We start from the raw sequence: 19,288 nt of genomic DNA on the forward strand, positions 1-19,288 counted from the left end.
GTGTTTCTCAACCTTGGTAGCTTGAAGACGTCGTGACTTCCAACTCTCAAAATTCCCGACAACATTGACTGGCCGGGGGAATCTTGGGAGTTGACGTCCACACATCAAGCTACCAAGGTTGCGGAACACGGGTCCATCAGAATCGTTACCGAGGTAGAACTTGACCACTCAGAAAGTGTCCTGATCTGAGGAAGGATGCAAGCATGAACTTCAACCCGCAAAATAATTATGTCATGAGTTTATGCACATGGAATATTGCTATGCTCAGGGTCTCACAAATGGGGCCATCTCGAGCCTCTTTATGATGACAAACTGCTTCTTGTATCAGCAAATACAGGGCAGGGAGAAAAAAAAAAGGAGAAGTATTTAGCAAAGACCATAGAAAAAATATTTATTGAGAACAGAGCTGTTCAAAGCGCTCCATAATATTGCTAAATGAATGTTGGAAGCTACCTTGTTAGGCCAGATCACTTGTCCATCTAGTCTTATATTCTGACCAGTAGTAGCTTCAGAGTCTCAGGCAAAGGTCTTTCCCATCGATTGCTATTTAATCCTTTTAAAATAAATGTTAGGGAAGGACCTGGAACTTTTTGGATACCGAGTGTGGTCCCTCCCTAAAAGTAAAAAAATAAGGACCCCGGAATGTCCAAGGAACCATGAAACAAACAACTGCCTTCTTTGCATGCCTGGCTCCAAGAGAGGTCTTAGGGTGCATCTTCTTACCCAAGATCCATCAGGCACCCAAGGTTTTGGATTACCAAGGAAGAGGTGCTCAAGGGAAGTTGTCCCAAGTGAAGAAACTGGCTCGGATCCCTCCAAATTTATGCAAGGGTTCCGCTCCAGCTTTTTTTTAAAAAAACCCCAAACCTGAGGTTGCGTTGCAAGGCAAGAATAAGCAGCAGAGAAAAAGGCAAAGGCTATGTGGGAACAACCCCTTTTGTGTCTTCTTTTCAGACATAAGCACATAGAGGAAATGTTTCCCAGAGGGAAGTGTGCTCTTTCCGGCTCCCTACTCTGCTTAGGGGGTAGAAGAGAGCTACATTTGGCACTCCCAAAGAACTCCAGGGAAGTAGGTTTAGCTTTGCTGAGGTCTATAAAAGAGCTCGGCCTAGAAAACTAAGCATCTGCAAAGCTTAGTCCCGAAATCTTCAAACCCTGTTAGGGAGATGGCTAACTCTACCCTTTGGCTGCCCTCCAGAGCCAAACCATTTATCTTCATGAACTACCACAGGAAAGGAACTGCCCCGTTTCCCCCTCTCCCCCCTGAACAAAAGGCATTATTAATAATAAGCAAAATACCAGCCTGCTCCAGAGAGCAAGACAGATCACTCGAGATTAAATCCATGAACACCAATATATTTGGAGAGTGAGCAGGCCACACACTATTGTTTCTCTCTCTCTCAGCTGATATAGCTCTCAGGTTACCAGGCATCTAGGCCGCCGTGGAACTAGTGTTTGACTCCCAAACGTGGTACTTCTGATCATCGATGTGCCTTTTGCTGGAACATTTTCTGTGAGAAGGTTCAGACGGGGTCTCGCCAGACCAGAGATTGGGGACAGGAGGTTCCCCGCTACTTCTGCTCACAAAGACGGCCGGGATCTTAGGAGACAGTTCCAGCTCTTCCGCTGGCTGGGCCCTGGCTGGCTGAGAGTTCTTGCTTTTTGTGCCGTGCCCGGCATGCCGGTGCTTCTCTCCTGTGCCCTTAGTGGAGACGGCGGGAAAAGGAAGGCGCCGAGAACTGCTCTTGGAAGCTCCGTTCGTGGCACTGCTCCCCAGACGGGTCTGAGCCACAGGGATCTCCTCCATGGACTCCGCTGACTCGGAGTGATAATCAGCCGGAGGACCTGCGGCTTGAACTGGACCTGTGCTGTCAGTGGGTAAGGTTGCTTTAGGAGGACCAGACGGTGCAAGGAGGCGAAGGCTGGAAGATGAGGAGGTTGAAGAGGGGGCGGCAGCGATGGACGGTTCTGAAAACAAGAAAGGGAGGAGAGGGTAGCAGAAACGGTCACTTCCCTCTGTTCTGTCCCCCGTCCTCACACAGACAAATGCAGTATCAAACATGCCTGCCAATAATTTATTGTATAAACAGACCAGAATTTCTGGCAGACGAGAGTTCTGGCAGCTAACCGTAAAAGTCCAATAAGAGAGGTCTTATCTGCAGTCCGTTTCCAGAGCGACAAATTATCCACAAGAGTTTAGTCCTAAATATATCTGAGCCGAAGTGCAGGATTCACGATGTGACCCTTTAGAGTTTAAACTTTTGTCCGTTACAAAGCCTGCTGAGCAATCACGCCCCCTTTTATCCCTTGTGGGGTGTGGCTCAGTGACTCAGCTCAATCCCTGTCCCTCCCACGCCTCTTCCTTTGCTGAGCACGCTTCTCCCTCCGACGCTGCCTGGGATCAAGCCAGGATTCCTCATTATCACTCTCTATCAATGGGTGCTCCGAAATGCCTTCCTCCTGGCCCATCCCAGGCTGTTCTTCCTGGCCTTCGGATAGAACCTGAGGCATTGCCAGAGAGGAGGGTCCTGGAGAGGGAGGCCTTGTCAGTTCCTCCCCCTCACCTTCTGAGTCCTCTTCCTCCATGCGGACAGGCTCTGGAGTCGGAGTCACAACACCCTCCTTCTATCGCAGGGGTGTCAAACTCAAGGCCCGCAGCTCAATCAGGCCCACGGGATGCTTAGTTCTGGCCCGTGGAGCCTCCCTGGAAACAGCGAAGGACCAGCCCATGGTGCCTCTGCCAGCAAAAGCGGAGCTCAGGAGGGCTGCCCCATTTTCCGCCACGATCACCTCCTGCTGCCTTCTGCCAGTGAAAAGAGAGCTCGGAGCTCCGTTTTTACTGGCAGAGGGTGGCAGGAGGCCGTCGCGGTTGAAAACAGATTTCAGGAGCCTGTTTTCGCTGGCAGGGTGCAAGGGCCACCACAGATGTCCCTGACACGAGTGACGTCAAGCTGGGCACGGTCACCCCGGCCCCCCAAGGTCAAACACATGATGTGGCCCTCAATAAAATCGAATTTGACACCCCTGTTCTACAGCAATGGGGCTTGTTGGAGATCATGCGAATGGCAGCAAGAAAGCAGGGAAAAGTTGATGAGTTTTGTACCGTTGCTCTGCTACCCAGGCAAAGCTATTAGAAATAGTTGGGTTGTAAAAAAATACAAAGACTGTTTGGCAGCTTTATATTTAAATCTCCAGGATTCTCGTTAGGCAAAAGGAGACTTTTAAGATGGAATCTCTGGCCTGCTGATCTTACCTGACTGTAGAACTGGGAAAGAGGTCCACGGGGCAAGAATCACCTTGGAGTTTTCTTCCAACCCAGAAGAGGAAACCTTCTGCAACTTCTTCCGCTTCTTCCTCTTCTTCTTCTTCTGAAGCTATACAATAAAGCAAAGTGGCATCCATTTAGAATCAAAACGACTATGCTGATTATGGTTATTGGTAAACCCAGGCCAAATTTCTACCCAGCTATGAAGCTTAGTTACATTATCTCATCTACTCTTCTCTACAGGTTATAAGGATAACCTAGTATGAAGCAGACACACTTAAAATACCATCTAGCCGCTCAGAGAGAGCTTTGCAGAAAGAATTCAATGACAATTTTCATTCACATACGACTTTACCCCTTAAACTTAAGGGGTACTTAAGCAAAGTAAACTTAAGCAAAAAAGTTAAGAGCCGAGGTGGCGCAGTGGTTAGAGTGCAGTACTGCAGCTACTTCAGCTGACTGCTAGTTCAGCGGATCAAATCTCACCGGGTCAAGGTTGACTCAGCCTTCCATCCTTCCGAGGTGGGTAAAATGAGGACCCAGATTGTTGGGGGCAATATGCTATTTAGTATACTGTCTTTGGTGTAAGCTGCCCAGAGTCCTCGGAGAGTGGGCGGCATAGAAATATGACTAATAAATAAATAAATAAATAAATAAAATGTCTAATGGAGATTCTCAGTCACCCAGGTCATGGCTGTCCCAAAGGTGCTTTTTCAAGAGGCAACTGGACTTCCTTTGTTTTTCCTTTAAAGATGTTTTGTTTCTCATCCAAGAAAGAACACTGTCAAACTAGTTACTAAGTCTGCACTGCTATTAATCTTCTCATCGTACCTATCACCCATCTCTTCCCACTTATGACTGTATGACTGTAACCTTGTTGCTGATATCCTTACGATTTATATTGTTTCCTAATATGATTTGATTATTTGTACCCTATGACTATAATTAAATGTTGTACCTTATGATTCTTGATGAATGTATCTTTTCTTTTATGTATACTGAGAGCATATGTACGAAAGACAAATTCCTTGTGTGTCCAATCACACTTGGCCAATAAAGAATTCTATTCTATTCTATTCTATTCTATTCTATTCTATTCTATTCTATTCTATTCTATTCTATTCTATTCTATTCTATTCTATTCTAATCTGAAGAAGCTTCTTGGATGAGAAGGGAAACGTCTTCAAGGAAAAACAAAGAAAGCCCAATTGCCTCTTGAAAAAGCACCTTTGGGCTCAGCAAAATGTGACAGGTTAGCAAATCAAGTGTTTTCTCAGTTCTAGAACTTCACTTAAGAGTAGTCACTTTTTTCCATCTTAGATTATTAAGGTTGGGATGGGGAAGGGAGGATGAAATAAAATCTATAAATATCGGCAATGTTTGTTTTTTTTTAATCTTGGCAATTTTAAGATGTGTGGACCTTAACTCCCAGAATTCAAGAGTGAAGTGGAGAATTCTGGGAGTTAAAGTCCTCAAGTCTTAAAATGGCCAAGGAGCCGTTAGCTGCAATTAGTGTTGTGAAAGTGATTTTAAAATGCAGTTAATCTTTCCTCCTATTTCTGAAATAAAGGCTTTTTAAAAAATGTCTAGATAGTTCTGACTAAAGAGGAACAAATGCTAGTAACGTTTAGATAGTAACATTTTTTAAAAACACCAAAACTTTATTCTTTACAATGGCAACAAAGAAACAGTTCTGTATTTTTGCCAGCCAAAATGCATGTAACAACTCAACAAATAAATAAACATGCATGGAACAGGAATAGGAATAGGAAATGCCAGATGCATAAGCCATCAAAAATTGTTAATTGCTGATGAAACAGAAAGGGTCCTAGGATGACACCATCAATCACATCACTGTGTAATGTAACCCCCTCAGGCTAAGCTTCAGTCACACCTCTCTTACCTGTCGCTGGTCTCCAGACTGCAAATCTGGAAGTTCAGAAGATGGTACGGTCTTGTTGTCTATGCCATCATTGCGGATACAAAACTTGGGCAGGCTGAAACAGAAGATGGGGCATTGGCTCTTCTTCACATACCTGTCAAGCTGAAAAGCTTCTATGTGTAAACCATAAAGACGGCTGTATATTATTAGTTTATCTGACCACCTAGCAGCAATGAGTTGCTTCCTCCCAGTAACCTGATGGGAGATATTGTAAAGGGGGTGGGAAAAGAATGAAGAGCAGGGGGGGGGGGGCAATATCAGCTGATAGCTCAGTTCATAAATGGCAACTTAGCCCAATGAAGAGACTTCTAGGAAAAAGGGTTTCAAAACACTCACAGGGACTGTTTAAAAACCAGAAGTGGGAAAAATCCTATCACGGTTTCCACAATTCCCCGTCTCCCCCCCCCCATGCCAACACTCTGCTAAACAACTAATTCCCACAACACTGTCAAACTATCTAGAAAGGCAGTATTACCATCATTATTCTCATCTTCCCTATTACCTATCACCTTATCTTCTCATGACTATAGCTTGTTGCTTGTATCTTACGATTTAAATTGTTTCATAAGTATCCTAGTATGATTTATGTTGATTGCTTATTTAGTATCCACGACTGTCACTAAGTGTTGTATCTAATGTTTCATGATGAATGTATTTTTACAATGACGATGATAATGATCCATCACTATCGTTGTATGTACACTGAGAGCTTATGCAGCGGAGACAAATTCCTTGGGTGCCTATCACACTTGGCCAACAAAAAAATTCTAATAAAATTCTAATTCTGTATTTATCTTGATCACAGTCCAAGATGTGAAGTCTGCATAGGTTTTGCCTTACTTAAGGTTGCCCAGCTGGGTAGAGTTAACACTTTGGTACAAATAACTGACTTCCTACTGGCAAACGGGAATAATCCTCATTAAAAAAATACTGGTTTGCCGATTGTTTTCCTTCCCAGCTATATTGCTTTTTCAAAACTGGCTAATGGAGGAGGAGGATCCATTGGCCAATGGGATAAGTATGTGGTCCAGATAAAACGTGGTGGCGGATCACAGAGAGACCATGGACTGGCCACTCCTGATTTAGCCCTAAACATTATCAATCTATTATGAGCCATATTAAAAACCTTTTTCTTGCAAAATCTAGGCCACTCAATGTTGCTTTGCTGTGGCGTTAAATGCTGTTTTAATTGCAATATTTTCTGCTGAATTTTACTCCTACTGTTGCTGCTGATTTGCTTTTATTTCCTCTTCTTATCAACAAAAGCCAGAGATATAAATTCTCATTTATATTAACTGTTAAGAAAGCTGTTCTGATTTCTAAGAAGCAAAGAAAATTACATTTAATATACACTTACTGCCAATCCAAGACACCTCGCCCGCTTTAACAAATTCAGGGAAACCAGCCTTCATCCTACTTACTCTCTCCCAGGTGGTAATCCTGATGAGTTCTCCACCTGCATCTCAGGATTGGTATATCCAAGACTCCCTGCATAAAATTGCATATCCTAAAACAAACAAGCTATTTTAGTTAAGGGCCTGCTGCAGCTTTTGCGCAGACAAAATGAGGAGCATTGCCTGTGCAGGCTTGATCAGACGGTTGAAAAAAAATATGACCTCTCTCTCCTCCAAGTTGCTCCTGACCCCAAAGAGACGCACCCCATAAATTGTGCTTGTTGTCTTGGCCTTGGGCTGTGGGAAACATGGCTTAAATACACAGTTGGTGATGCTGATCACGAGGAGACCCTGAGCCAGTCACTAAATCTCAGCCTTTAGTAGGTTTCCAGGGTGTAGCAAAGTCCATGCGTGCTATCTCTGTGCTTCTGGAAACAAAATACTGCATTGTTTACAGTTTCTATTTCACTTGTTAAATATGGAATGTTTGAAAGAGGAGCAACAATATCAAGAGTTTCAATTTATACGTTCTCCCATCACAAATCACTCGGTTTAGCCACTCAGTTTTAGCTAAGGATAGTAGCTTTGCTTAGGTATCGAGTATTTGGCATTCAGTTCAGTTTGGCAACAGTTTATCCAACTGTTCACCTAACAAAGAGAATGAGCCAGCATTGCTATGTACCCTCACTGGGTGCTGAAGATCTCGGCATGTCCAAATAAGTGGATTACATTCTAGGCCGCAAAACCAATTTGAATTCCAAGAAGGAGACTGTGCTGCATTGAGATTTAATCAGGACAGATCACCAAAATTCAAAGGAGTGATCTCTATGGATACTATGATTGTATAATAGTATAATGCAAACAATACTGATTATTCTCTTGTACTAGCTCTTATAATAACAGCATGAAGACTATAAACCTCATTCTGTCTCCTACCATGAGAAAATACATAAGCCCCAGACTTAACAGATAACAAAATTAAAGCAATATTAGAGGGAAATATTATGAACAGATTCAGGGGTGCGCTTCTAAAATTTTAGCAAGGAGTTCTCTGCCCTGTTGCTGGGTGGGCCTGGCCCTGGTGGGCGTGACCTAGTCGGCCTCGTGCATCATGGCGGGGAGGGGGGGCATTTTTGCCCTCCCCGGGCTCCGGAGGCTTTCCTTGAGCCACCAAGAGGGCGAAAACGGCCTCCCCAGGCTCCGGAGGCCCTCCGGTAGGCTCGTTTTTCGCCCTCCCTGAGCCTCTGTGTGCACCCTGCACCCAAAACGGGCCACATGGGAACTCCTGAGAGGGGAGGAGTGGGGTGGGCGGGACGGGACGGGGCCAGCCAGGAGTGGAATTTGGGGGTTCTCCGAACTGCACAGAATCTTAGCTAGAGGTCCTCCTGAACCCCTGCGAACCCCTAGAAGTCCACCCCTGAACAGATTGCATGCTGGATATGTAAAAAATAATAATAATAAAATAATACTTAATAATATTTAATAATAAACAAAAAATAATTTTTATTTAAACAAAAGCTGCAGCCTTGCCTGAATGGGCCTTGTTGGGGGAGGGTAGAATTCTGGCTGCTTCTCAGGATCCTTCACCTCTTGTGGGGGACGCTGCTGGACAATATATTCATAAGTGGTCATTCGGTGCCACACTAAAGAGAAGGGTAGATGATTAATTCACTTCAACGTCCGGGAGAACAAGACGTGAATTAAGATGCTATCATGGGACAGAAACTAATCAAGGAGAGAAGCAACCTAGAACTAAGGAGAAATGTCCTGACACTTAGAACGGTTAATCAGTAGAATGGCTTGTCTGCAGAGGTTGGAGGTGCTCCAATACTGGAGGTTTTTAAGAAAGGACAACCATTTGTCTGAAATGGTCCAGGGTTTCCTGCTTGAACAGGGGATTGAACTAGAAAACTTCCAAGGTCCCTTCCAGTGGTGGGTTGCCCCCGGTTCGCACCGGTTCTATAGAACTGGTAGTAAAACCGGCGGGAGGCTCCGCCCACTGACCCTGACGTCATCAAAACGCTTCTGCGCATGCCCCATTGCAACCAGTAGTAAAGATAAGTAGAACCCACCCCTGGTTCCTTCGAATCAATGGTGGTATTCAATTTTTTTCCCTACTGGTTCTGTGGGCATGGCTTAGTGGTGGTGGGTGGTCATGTGACTAAGTGGGCGGGGCCAACTTAACATCACTCACAGCCATGCCCTCAGTCACATGAGCCCCACACACACACACACCAAGCCACGCCCACAGAACCCGGTAGGGGAAAAAAATTGAATACCACCACTATTTGAATTTACAGATATTGCAATTCTGTTAAGAGCTCAAAAGGATGCTTTGGAGGGGAATAAAAAGTCTTTATTTAAATCAGCGAACTACTAATCGTTAATGAACGAGGTAATACTACAGTCCCCGTTAAATCAGGAGTGTTTAAGTAACCAGTGCATGCAAATCCTCCAGTTCAGACAAGTAATGTTTGCAGATATGTAACTGAAACAATCCAGTGGGATACAATAGCTTAGCCAAACTATTGTCTCCAGTCTATTGCCCTTTAGGTAGGTTGGGTTTCACCTTATGTAATCTTATTCAGAAATTTCACGCAAGGCAAAAGGCTTCTAGCTACGTTCACGCAAAGAGTGTGAAAGTGTAGAGATGTATGTATGTAGGGGGAGATGCACAGTTTAATTGAAGTGAGAAGGAAAACCAGAAAAAAAGTGGTACCTACTCAGATAAATATGGAAGACTAATAGGTGGCCCAACAGGAACAGAGTCAGTAACCCCAGAATTATCAGCAGACCAGCCAAAGACAAGATTGCAGGTGCTTTTGTCTTAACTGGAGCAACAGGAAGGAACACAAACCAGACATCTGTTTGGTTCTTCAAGCCTAGAAAACCAAACAGACAAAAAAAAAAAGAGGAGGAGTTGAACCTTCATCACTCTGTATTTGTACAAATCACTTTAATGGGCTCTCAAGCCATGGGGCAATTATGTAGATCAGGGCTCTCCAACCTTGGCAACTTTAAGCCTGGAGGACTTGAACTCCCAGAATTCCCCAGCCAGCTTTGCTGAGTCCTCCAGGCTTAAAGTTGCCAAGGTTGGAAAACCCTGATCTAGATTGCCCAAACTTTGGACATCTTTTTCTTAGGAAACAAGTGTATAACAGTGATTGATAACTTGGATACTTATCAACACAGTGCTTTTGACCGAGATGATCAAAGGAGACAAAGGAGAAACTGCCATAATGGGATAGTAGTTCCTCTGTGCAGTTTGTAGCAAAGTACCTTCAAAGTGATGTCCGGTGCGTAACTTCATGGGATCAAGGAAGAATTGAACAAAGACATAGAAAGCAACAAGTAGGATTAGGAGAAGGCCCAGGATGGCAGATATTACACTGTTCAGAAACAGCCTGTCAAGAAAACAAGAGGAACCTTTAGCATCTTCACAATGAAACACAAGGGAAATCGATTTTCAGCCATGGCTGACACATTTAGCAATGAGAATCTCTGGCAAAGGAACTGTGCCAATCCTAACCCTGGCAGATGTATAGTGAGGGCTACACTCCTGCCTGATTCTCAGGATGCACGGGACAGCGGGGTGCATGCAGATGTGCGCGCATGTGTGGGGGGCGGGGGCGGAGCATGGGTGTGTGTGGCATGCTCCCCCACGACCAGTTTTTGGGTCCAGGAGGCTGCAGGGAGGACTGCTAGGTCCAACACAGGGCGTCGGGGGGGAGCGACCAGCCCATTTTTGAGCCCAGGAGGCTGCAGGGAGATCTGCTAGGCCAAAAATAAGGGCAGGGGGGTCACGCATGCATGCGTGGGGGACGTGGGGAGTGGGGGGGGTCACATGCACATGCACGCGGAGTGTGTGCACACATGCACAAGGGCGCACGCTTTACATTATGGGTGCCGGCACGCACGCACTTTTGGCACACGACGAGAAAAAGGTTAGCCATCTCTGGTATAGCAAATTCTAGAGTCGAACTCTAATTTGAGAAACCTGCATGTAACTGATCATTTTTATCACATCCAACGCAGTTTACCTCAATACTGCACGAAGAATACCACGCTTAGTTTTTACTGGCCAAATAACCAGCAGGACAGCCATGTATCTCAGCCAAGAATCAAAACAGGCATCTAAATTAAAAGTGCCACACCCAACGCTCTAAGATTCTAGACGGCTCTTCGAAATAGTAGGTGTATGCTTTATATATTTCTAACTATGATCCCTAAGTATATTCCCTATAACGACATGCAATTTGGAAATGGAAAACAGATATTTAGACTGTGAAGGTGGAAAAAAAGATTTTTAAAAGGTGCTAGATTTGTTCAATGGATGTTCACAGACTTTGCTTAATGGGCTAATGTGTGATAGACAAGACCATACCAATAATTTCTCTCTCCCACACAGTTGTTGAGCCACATGCAGTGATGATCAAAGCCACATACGCATTTATTACAGGACCCACAATGTTTTGATCTGGAGCTCCTAATAATAAAACAGGGAGAGAGAAAAAAAACGGAGCTAATTATACTCTGCAGTTGTTTTCCCAGATTAATTTGGGGTGCTAAATTAGACATGTACCAAAAAATAAATAAAAGAGGAAAGAACTAAGCACGTTGTTTCCAATTAAGTCTGTTTTTATATGTAGAATAATTCCACTAAAATACATGGGAGTTCAGAGAACTATGTCCTTCCTTTTATTTACTGCTGGCTTTCATCCACCAAGTCTGCACTTCTAAGTAAGACTGTTCTAACTTCTTTGAGCTTCTAATCAAAACATCAATGCAGGAATGTTTGTCAACTATACTGCACTACCAGTGACCGCTGGTGACCAGCACAATTTAGTTACCTGTCATCAAGTAAGAAAGGGCTGAAACGAAGTGTTAATTTAAAAAGTCATGGACGTAGCTATATTATCCATGAGGGTAAGATGCAGAGATGGGGGGCGGGGAGGCACTTCTGCATGCACTGTGTAAGACCCCAAGTGGTTATTTAATTCACAAGGTCATGGTTGAGTCATCTATTATGCTAAACTGTTTGTTTAATCATGACTTATTGAACACACACAATTGACTGGTTCCTACAACAGACGAAGCCATAAGTCACAGTTTACAAAACACATTGTCTGTGTTTACATAACACGCTTAACCAAAACCAAACAAACCTCATTATGTTCAGCATGACACGTGAATTCAGCCCAGTGGCAGTAAACCCAGGCACAATACCGATAAGCTGTAAAATACTTGGAAGTTTTCTCTTGAGATTTCTAGCGCTGATTGTTGCCCGAGAAAGGAATTGGTGCAGTTAACTCACAATTCATATAAAAAGGAAGGCAAAACGAATACTCACACATCAACATCACAGATGTGACAGTGACGGTTTTCAATGACATGAGCGTGCTGGGTGCGATTGAACGCGGACAGTGGCCCCTGGTAATTCTTCTTCCGCACACTGTCATCGGCCGGATCAATGGAAACTGCGGTAAGGTGAACTACTAGATGGCAGAGAAAGAAGACGCCGGGACACTGAAGTGGGCACAGTTAAGGCTGGTCTCTCAGATTTATCAACGTTCACATTTTAAAGTTCCACGGGGGGAAAATGCCACCAAGGTTAAAAAAATCCTTTCATTTAAAAAAAAAAGAAAAACTGGTGCCAGCTGGCTTGAAAGATGCAAATCACTGCTTCTTCACAGAAGCCCAGAAAAGCCACAGGACGGGCAAAAAGTCATTAAAGGTATTCTGATAGCAACAGGAATTGTTAACAAAAGCAGTATTGTGTATCTGGGCAGTCCTCGACTTACGACTGCAGTTGGGCCCAATATTTCTGTTGCTAAAGGAAACAGTTGTTAAATAGGAGCCTGGATAGCTCAGCAGACTAATGCATTGTAATTTAACTCCAGCTGTCTGCAATTAGTAAGTTCGAATCTCGCCAGGCTCAAGGTTGACTCAGCCTTCCATCCTTTCTAAGGTAGGTAAATTGAGGACCCAGTTGTGGGGGCAATAAGCTGACTTTGTATAAAAATATACAAAAGGATGAAGGCTATTGCTTAACGCATTGTAAGCCGCTCTGAGTCTCCGGAGAAGGGCGGCATATAAATCAAATTAAAAAAACAAAACAAAAAAAACACAGTGCTTTTGACCAAGATGATCAAAGGAGACAAAGGAGAAACTGCCATAATGGGATAGTAGTTCCTCTGTGCAGTTTGTAGCAAAGTACCTTCAAAGTGATGTCTGGTGCGTAACGTCATGGGATCAAGGAAGAATTGAACAAAAATAAATCATTTTTTTTTAAAAAAATGAGTTTTGCCCCCTTCTACGACCTTTCCTGCCACGCTTGTTAAACAAACCACTGCAGCTGTTAAGTTAGCAACACGGCTATTAAGTGAATCTGGCTTCCCCCTTGACTTTGCTAGTTAGAAGGTTGCAAAATTTGATCACATGACCCCAGGACACTGCAACCGTCATAAATATGAGTCAGTTGCCAAACAGCCAAATTTTGAATACGTGACCATGGAGTTGCTGCAACGGTCGTGCGAAAAACAGTCCTAAGTCACTTTTTTAGGTGCCGTTGTAACTCTGAATGATCATTAAATGAACTGTTGTAAGTCGAGGGCCACCGGTATTCCTTGTGAAAAGGGAAACTACCGCTTAAAAACAACAGCTGCAGAAAATGGGGGGAAGCAGACAGAAGGTGACAGAAGCACTGGCGATTTTTAGGAATGAAAGTTTTTCACCATTCCTAAATGAAAGTTTTAGGAAACCTTTAAGAAAAGTTTTTCACCATTTGTGCCATCATGGATTCGGAATAACTATATTTAGAATACAGAATAACAGAGTTGGAAGGGACCTTGGAGGTCTTCTAGTCCAACCCCCTGTTCAGGCAGAAAACCCTATAATACCACTTCAGACAAATGGTTGTCCAATCTGTTCTTAAAAACTTCCAGTGTTGCAGCATTCACAACTTCTGGAGGCCAGTTGTTCCACTGATTAATTGTTTTAACTGTCAAGAAATTTCTCGTTAGTTCTAAGTTGCTTCTCTCCTTGATTAATTTCCACCCGTTGCTTCTTGTCTTGCCCTCAGTAGGACATAAAGGATACAATATACCCAGCAGGTACCCAGCGAATGGGCAGGAGAGGCACAAGGATGCCAAAACCAACCAGCGCAAAGAAGAAGAAAAGTAACCAGGCAACGAATTGGAAGGGGTGTGGGGGCCAACTCCAGCCATTTCTCCTGGCGTGCTGGGACTGAACTTCAAAAGTTGTTTCAGAAGTCTTCTCTGGGGCTGTCTTGTTAGGTGGCTTACTGCAGATGTTCATCTGCAGGAGATAAGTGGGACAGTAAAAAAAAAAAATAGAAAAGGAAGAAAGGGGGGAAAAAAACCATATTTTCACTGAAAAAGCTGCAGAAAGCATATTTAAAATACAAACCTTTCTGCAGGTGGAGCATTGTGTGCAGAAAGCTTCTCGGAAGATCACAGAGAGGACAAGGCAACGCTAAAGACCAAATAGTTTTGCTTTTTAGAAAAGGCAACTCAGTTAGCCAAAGTAAAAATGTCACAGCCTGTCCTTGGAGGCTGAACTAGGCCAGAACTAAATTGCCAAGAACTGCCAGCTGCTAGGTTACCCTTTGGAAGTAAAATTAAGCGTGCAGAAGTTCTTGCTCTGAACATACATCAAGTGGCGTTTCTCACATTCCCCAGTAGCTCAACTTTATATATTATGTGCGTGTGTACTAAAGAAGGTAGGGAAATTGTTTCATTACAATACAAGAGCCTATCCCATGGGGCAAAAGTCATTTAGAAATGAACCTCATTTTTAATGTTCAAACTTTAATAAATAAACATAAAGAGAAGCAGCATTAGGCTCTTTGCGGGACGAACTGCGTCAGACACAAATGGTAATTCATCTGAATACATCCAGTAGGTTTTCATGAAGAAACTCCTGAATGAAAAACAGGAGATTCAATATGCTACTATACTGTACGTGATATGCACCGCAAACGAAGAGAAAGCACAGGGTAACCTCACACATCACATCACAATTTAAATCTAGATTAACTGAAACTTGTAAGACTGGAAAAGTGCCACAAATCATACGGGCTCCCCTTACCCCAGCCTGAAGATAATTGCCTCAATCTTACAGTTCAGGCCTCCCTTAATCCAATCATGTAGTTCTTAAAGTGTTCTCATAAGGTCCACAGTCTCTTTCTCTGCAAGCAAAAAAATAATAATAAAGATAAGCGAAATCAGAACGATGGAAGCGGTTTTGAGAATATGAAAAAAGTGTGTCTCTATTTGCTTGGCTTAAAGCTTAAATTCCACTTCAGACCATAAAAAAGTTATTTGCTTTCAAAACAATTCAACAGAATAGAAAACAGTCTCACACCAATCACAGGGCTCTTTGTCCTACATAACCTTTACCCACCTGAGGAACAGTTTGTGCGACTGACTCGTTGCCTGCAAACTGCTATCATTATAATAATCCTTGTTGTTGCTGCTGTTAGTTGTGTCCGACCCATCGTGACCCCATGGACAACTTTCCTTCAGGTCTTCCTGTCCTCTACCATCCTCTGGTGTCCATTTAAACTCACACCGACTGCTTCAGTGACTCCATCCAGCCACCTCATTCTCTGTCGTCCCCTTCTTCTTTTGCCCTCAATCTTTCCCAGCATTAGGCTCTTCTAGAGTGAGTCCTTCCTTCTCATTAGGTGGCCAAAGTATTTGAGTTTCATCTTCAGGATCTGGCCTTCTAAAGAGCAGTCGGGGTTGATCTCCTCTAGGACTGACCAGTTGATCGCCTTGCAGTCCAAGGGACTCGCAGGAATCTTCTCCAGCACCATAGTTCAAAGGCCTCAATTCTTTGGCGCTCAGCCTTCCTTATGGTCCAACTTTCACAGCCATACATTGCAACTGGAAAAACCATAGCCTTGACTATACGCACTTTTATTGGCAGGGTAATGTCTCTGCTTTTTAGTATGCTCTCTAGATTTGCCATAGTTTCCACCCCAGGAGCCCCCATCTGCAGTGCAGCTCCCATCTGCGGTGATCTTGGAGCCCAGGATTATAATCCTACCTATTCCTAAATGGCGGGGACTGTAATATTTTACAAACTGGGCTACAAAACCTGAAAAGAGCATGTTGTCCAATAACTGGGCGGAGGGTTGGACTAGATGACCTACAAGGTACCTTCCAACTCTGTTAATGTATTAAAAACTTCAGTGGCCAGACTGGCACACAGTAGGCTCCTCTAGAGGAAACCAGCATTAAGTTTCCTTTAGAACCATACAGAAGGCAGAAATTTGAAGGACATGCACGCAAGCATGTTTCAGTTCTCCATGATCCATGGCAGTTTCATGCAAATATACCGGTTTTGGTTAGCTTCCTGTGTTGTTCATTTGAAAAAGAGATCCTGTGGCTAAGCAACACCTTCCTCTCCAACAAAGAATCGTCCATACAATGGGGGGGGGGAGGGGGGGGCTGTAATAATATCCATGAACTGATCTACTTTACCGCATTTCCAGTTAAGTACGTTCCAGAACAATAATTTCTGTGCCAGGCCAAGAAAAAGTGGAAGCTCCTCCCTTGATAAATAGCTGCCTATGTGTCATAAAATGTGGTGAGTTTTTCCTTACTCAGAGGGGAAATGCAAATGCATTTGAGCATATATTATAGGCTTGGTTGTAAGTCCCACTCATTCAGCAAAGTCCTTGACCAAGTGGTTGTTAAGCAAGGACTCCTTATGAATCCACCAGCCAAATATTGGATTAAGTGCAAGGTTCCCACAAAGCCACACGGAGACCAGTAAGGAAGTCCCATCAAAAACAGTAGATTTTTTTTTTCAGCCAGGAAGACCCCATTATGGATTCCTTCCCATTTGCAGGTCATCCTGCAAATCGACTTACAACCATTCATTTAGTGACCGCTTGAAGTTACCAAGCCGCTGTAAAAAAGTGACTGGCGACCATTTATCACACTTACCAACCGTTGCAATATCCCCGGCAGCCACACGATCCAAATTCAGATGCTTGGCAAAAATTTGGCTCCTATTTATGACGGTTGCAGTGTCCCGACATCACGCGATCACCGCTTCTAACCTTCCCAGCCAGCTTCCAACAAGCAAAGTCAATGGGGGGTGTGGGTGGGTGGGGGTGGAGTCAGATTCGTTTAACGACTGCGTCATTCGCTTAACATCTGCAGCGGTTCACTTAACGGCGGCGGCAAGAAAGTTTTGCGCCACGGGGCAAAAAAAAACCCGCACCCAAAGTTCCTTGCTTAGCAAAAGGGAAACGTGGGGATGGCTCAGTTGGCTAAGAAAACTGAGCTTGTCAATCAGAAAGGTCGGGCGGTTCGAATCCCTACTCCGGGCCTCCTGTGTGAGTAGGGGGTTGGACTAGATGACCTCCAAGGTCCCTTCCCACTCTGTTACCGTTCTCGTGTGCTAAGGCTCCGATTGTGGCTGTTAAGTCAGTGTTTCTCAACCTTGGAAGCTTGAAGATGGGTGGACTTCAACTCCCAGAATCCCCCCAGCCAGCAGCGCTGGCTGGGGGGATTCTGGGAGTTGAAGTCCACCCATCTTCAAGCTACCAAGGTTGAGAAACGCTGCCGTTAAGTGGAGGGTGACATGTAGAGGACTACAACTCCCATCAGGCGCGTCATAGATTTCGGTGGGGGGGGCTGGTTGACAGCCCACCCATCTTAAAAGCTGCCAAGAGTGAGGAAGGGGCGGCTGTTAAGAGGGAGGCCATTTCGGTTGTTAAAAAGGGGGATTTATATACCCTTGAAGGCTTTAAGGCCCCCTTGGACCCCCCCCATTAAGCCCCCCCCCCACCTTGGCCGGGATCTCCCTCCTCCATCCCGGCCTTTGCCCCTTCCCACCACCGGGAACCGCCCGGCTCTCCTTCAGACGGCCCATCGTCCGCCGCCAGCCAGGGCGCTGCGGACGATGGGCGGGGAGAGCTTTTTTTGGGGGGGGGAGAAAACCAGAGGAAAGAAGGGTCTCCCCCCCCGCCTCCAAGCGCTTCCTCGACCCCCACCCCACCGCCACCCCCACCAAGGCAGGCGAGGGGGCGGCCCGGCTTCGTCTCACCTTCCCCCCTCCAGCTCAGCGGTGGTTCGGGGCGGCCATGCACCCGCCTCATGCCGGGAAGGGCCCCGCTACCTCAGGCTGGGCCCTGCGGACCGAAGGCTCCTCGTTGCGGGTCAGGCCGCGGGGCCCGTCTCCATGGCGACCGCCGGGACAGCGAGCGAGCGAGCGAGCCAGCTCCGCCCCCCCACCTCCTTCTCCGCCCAGCCACGCCCCACCTCGCCAAGCCACGCCCCCATTCGGGAACTCCGCCTTCTTTGGATTCACCAGGAAGCGCTTGGGCGGGGCATGCTGAGCAGGGGCGGGGATGTAACAGTAACAGAATGGAAGGGGCCTTGGGAGGTCATCTAGTCCAACCCAGGGGGACCTATACGAGGGATTCGAACCTCCGACCTTTCTGATAGACAAACTCATCGGCTAATTTAATCCTAATTTAGTCTGGATTTAATTACATATAATAATTTATAATTGGTATATATTATAAATAATATTTAATTATTATAATCCTCTCTTCTCTTTTTAGGCAGCTAATGTAAGGTGACCAGACGTCCCGCTTTTGGCGGGACAGTCCCGCTTTTGAGCAATTTGTCCCGCGTCCCGCGGCGTTTCAAAAAAGTCCCGATTTTTCTTGAGCCCCAGCTGATGGCTAGAAGAAAAAAAACCTGTTTAAACTCTTGCCCGGGGCTTCAAAGGGCCGCCCTACAGGCAATCAGTGTAAAGCAGTTTTTTTTCCCCCTAGCTAAGCTTCAAAAACGAAACCGAAAGCGAAACCAGGGTCTTTGGTGCAGCGTGACAAAATGAGGCAGAGAGAGATTTATTTTTATTTTTATTTTTCCTCCCCAAAAAAGGTAGGTGAAAAACTGCAAACAACGAGAAATTTAGGAGGAGAGTTCAAGATTTTAAAACACAAAGGAAAAAAAGCTGTATTTAACTAGGGAATTGTAATAATTGAGATACTATTAATTGTATATTGTGTTGAAAGCAGAAATGGTTAAGTTGTGGTTCGGAGGAATATATGGGAGAAATTATTTGGTTTATTATTATTGGTAAATATAATTAATTGATTTGTAAGAAATTGGATTGCATGGAAATGATTGGAATATTCATGTTCATATTGATTAATATACAAAAAAGATAGTTTTATAACTAATTGATTTATATTAAAATGTTGAATTTGTATTAAACAACTGTATTACATAATTACATAATTAAACAATGTGAGGATGGATATAAAAATAGATGACAATGGGAAGGGGTATAATATAGAATAGAAGGGAAAAATTGAATTTGATTAAGATTAGAGATGAGGATGAAGGGTAATATTGTTTTTTTTAAAAAATAGATGAGGAATAAATATGGCAAAAAGGAAATATAGAAATTGTAAATTTAATTGAAATGACTAAACGCTGTTTAAATTTGTGAACCAGCCAAATATTCTGTTCAAAGAAAATACATTGTATGTTTGTATGTGTGTTTCTAATTATTGCTATTTATTCATATTTGTTCTCTTTTATTCTTTAAAGTTTAACAATTCATTCTTTATCTTAATATCTTTATATTTGCTTGGGGTTGGCTTTCTTCCCTTTCATCTTTTTTATTGTACAG

The 19,288-nt window shown here is 44.2% G+C and overlaps 1 protein-coding gene across 2 annotated transcripts; it reads right to left on the bottom strand.

Moving 5' to 3' along the window:
* Window positions 1-383: 383 nt before the first annotated feature.
* On the bottom strand, window positions 384-17,824 carry ZDHHC1 (zinc finger DHHC-type containing 1). Of its 2 annotated transcripts, XM_070952754.1 has the most exons (12): window positions 17,687-17,824; window positions 14,711-14,810; window positions 13,700-13,918; window positions 11,952-12,127; window positions 10,986-11,087; window positions 9,881-10,005; window positions 9,325-9,483; window positions 8,132-8,244; window positions 6,629-6,714; window positions 5,169-5,262; window positions 3,254-3,374; window positions 384-1,968 (listed from the first exon to the last, which is right to left on the bottom strand). In XM_070952754.1, exons 3-12 carry the CDS (start codon window positions 13,916-13,918, stop codon window positions 1,433-1,435), a joined length of 1,731 nt encoding a protein of 576 aa, XP_070808855.1. In that variant the 5' UTR covers window positions 14,711-14,810; window positions 17,687-17,824; the 3' UTR covers window positions 384-1,432. The 2 variants fall into 2 exon arrangements, with proteins under 2 accessions (XP_070808855.1, XP_070808856.1); XM_070952755.1 differs by lacking the exon at window positions 10,986-11,087.
* Between the last annotated feature and the right edge of the window lie 1,464 nt (window positions 17,825-19,288).

Source organism: Pituophis catenifer, unplaced genomic scaffold, assembly GCF_029215685.1.
Source record: "Pituophis catenifer annectens isolate HBS135680 unplaced genomic scaffold, rPitCat1.0.hap2 SCAF_13, whole genome shotgun sequence".
NCBI lineage: Eukaryota > Metazoa > Chordata > Lepidosauria > Squamata > Colubridae > Pituophis > Pituophis catenifer.

Bases quoted from the DNA above. Each gene is read 5' to 3' on its own strand.
- ZDHHC1 (XM_070952754.1), bottom strand. From the start codon at position 13,918: ATGAACATCTGCAGTAAGCCACCTAACAAGACAGCCCCAGAGAAGACT. The intron at 11,088-11,951 runs GTGAGTATTCGT...TTTTATTATTAG, and splicing joins CACATCTGTGATGTTGATGT to GAGCTCCAGATCAAAACATT. The intron at 9,484-9,880 runs GTACTTTGCTAC...TTGGTTTTCTAG, and splicing joins CACCGGACATCACTTTGAAG to GCTTGAAGAACCAAACAGAT.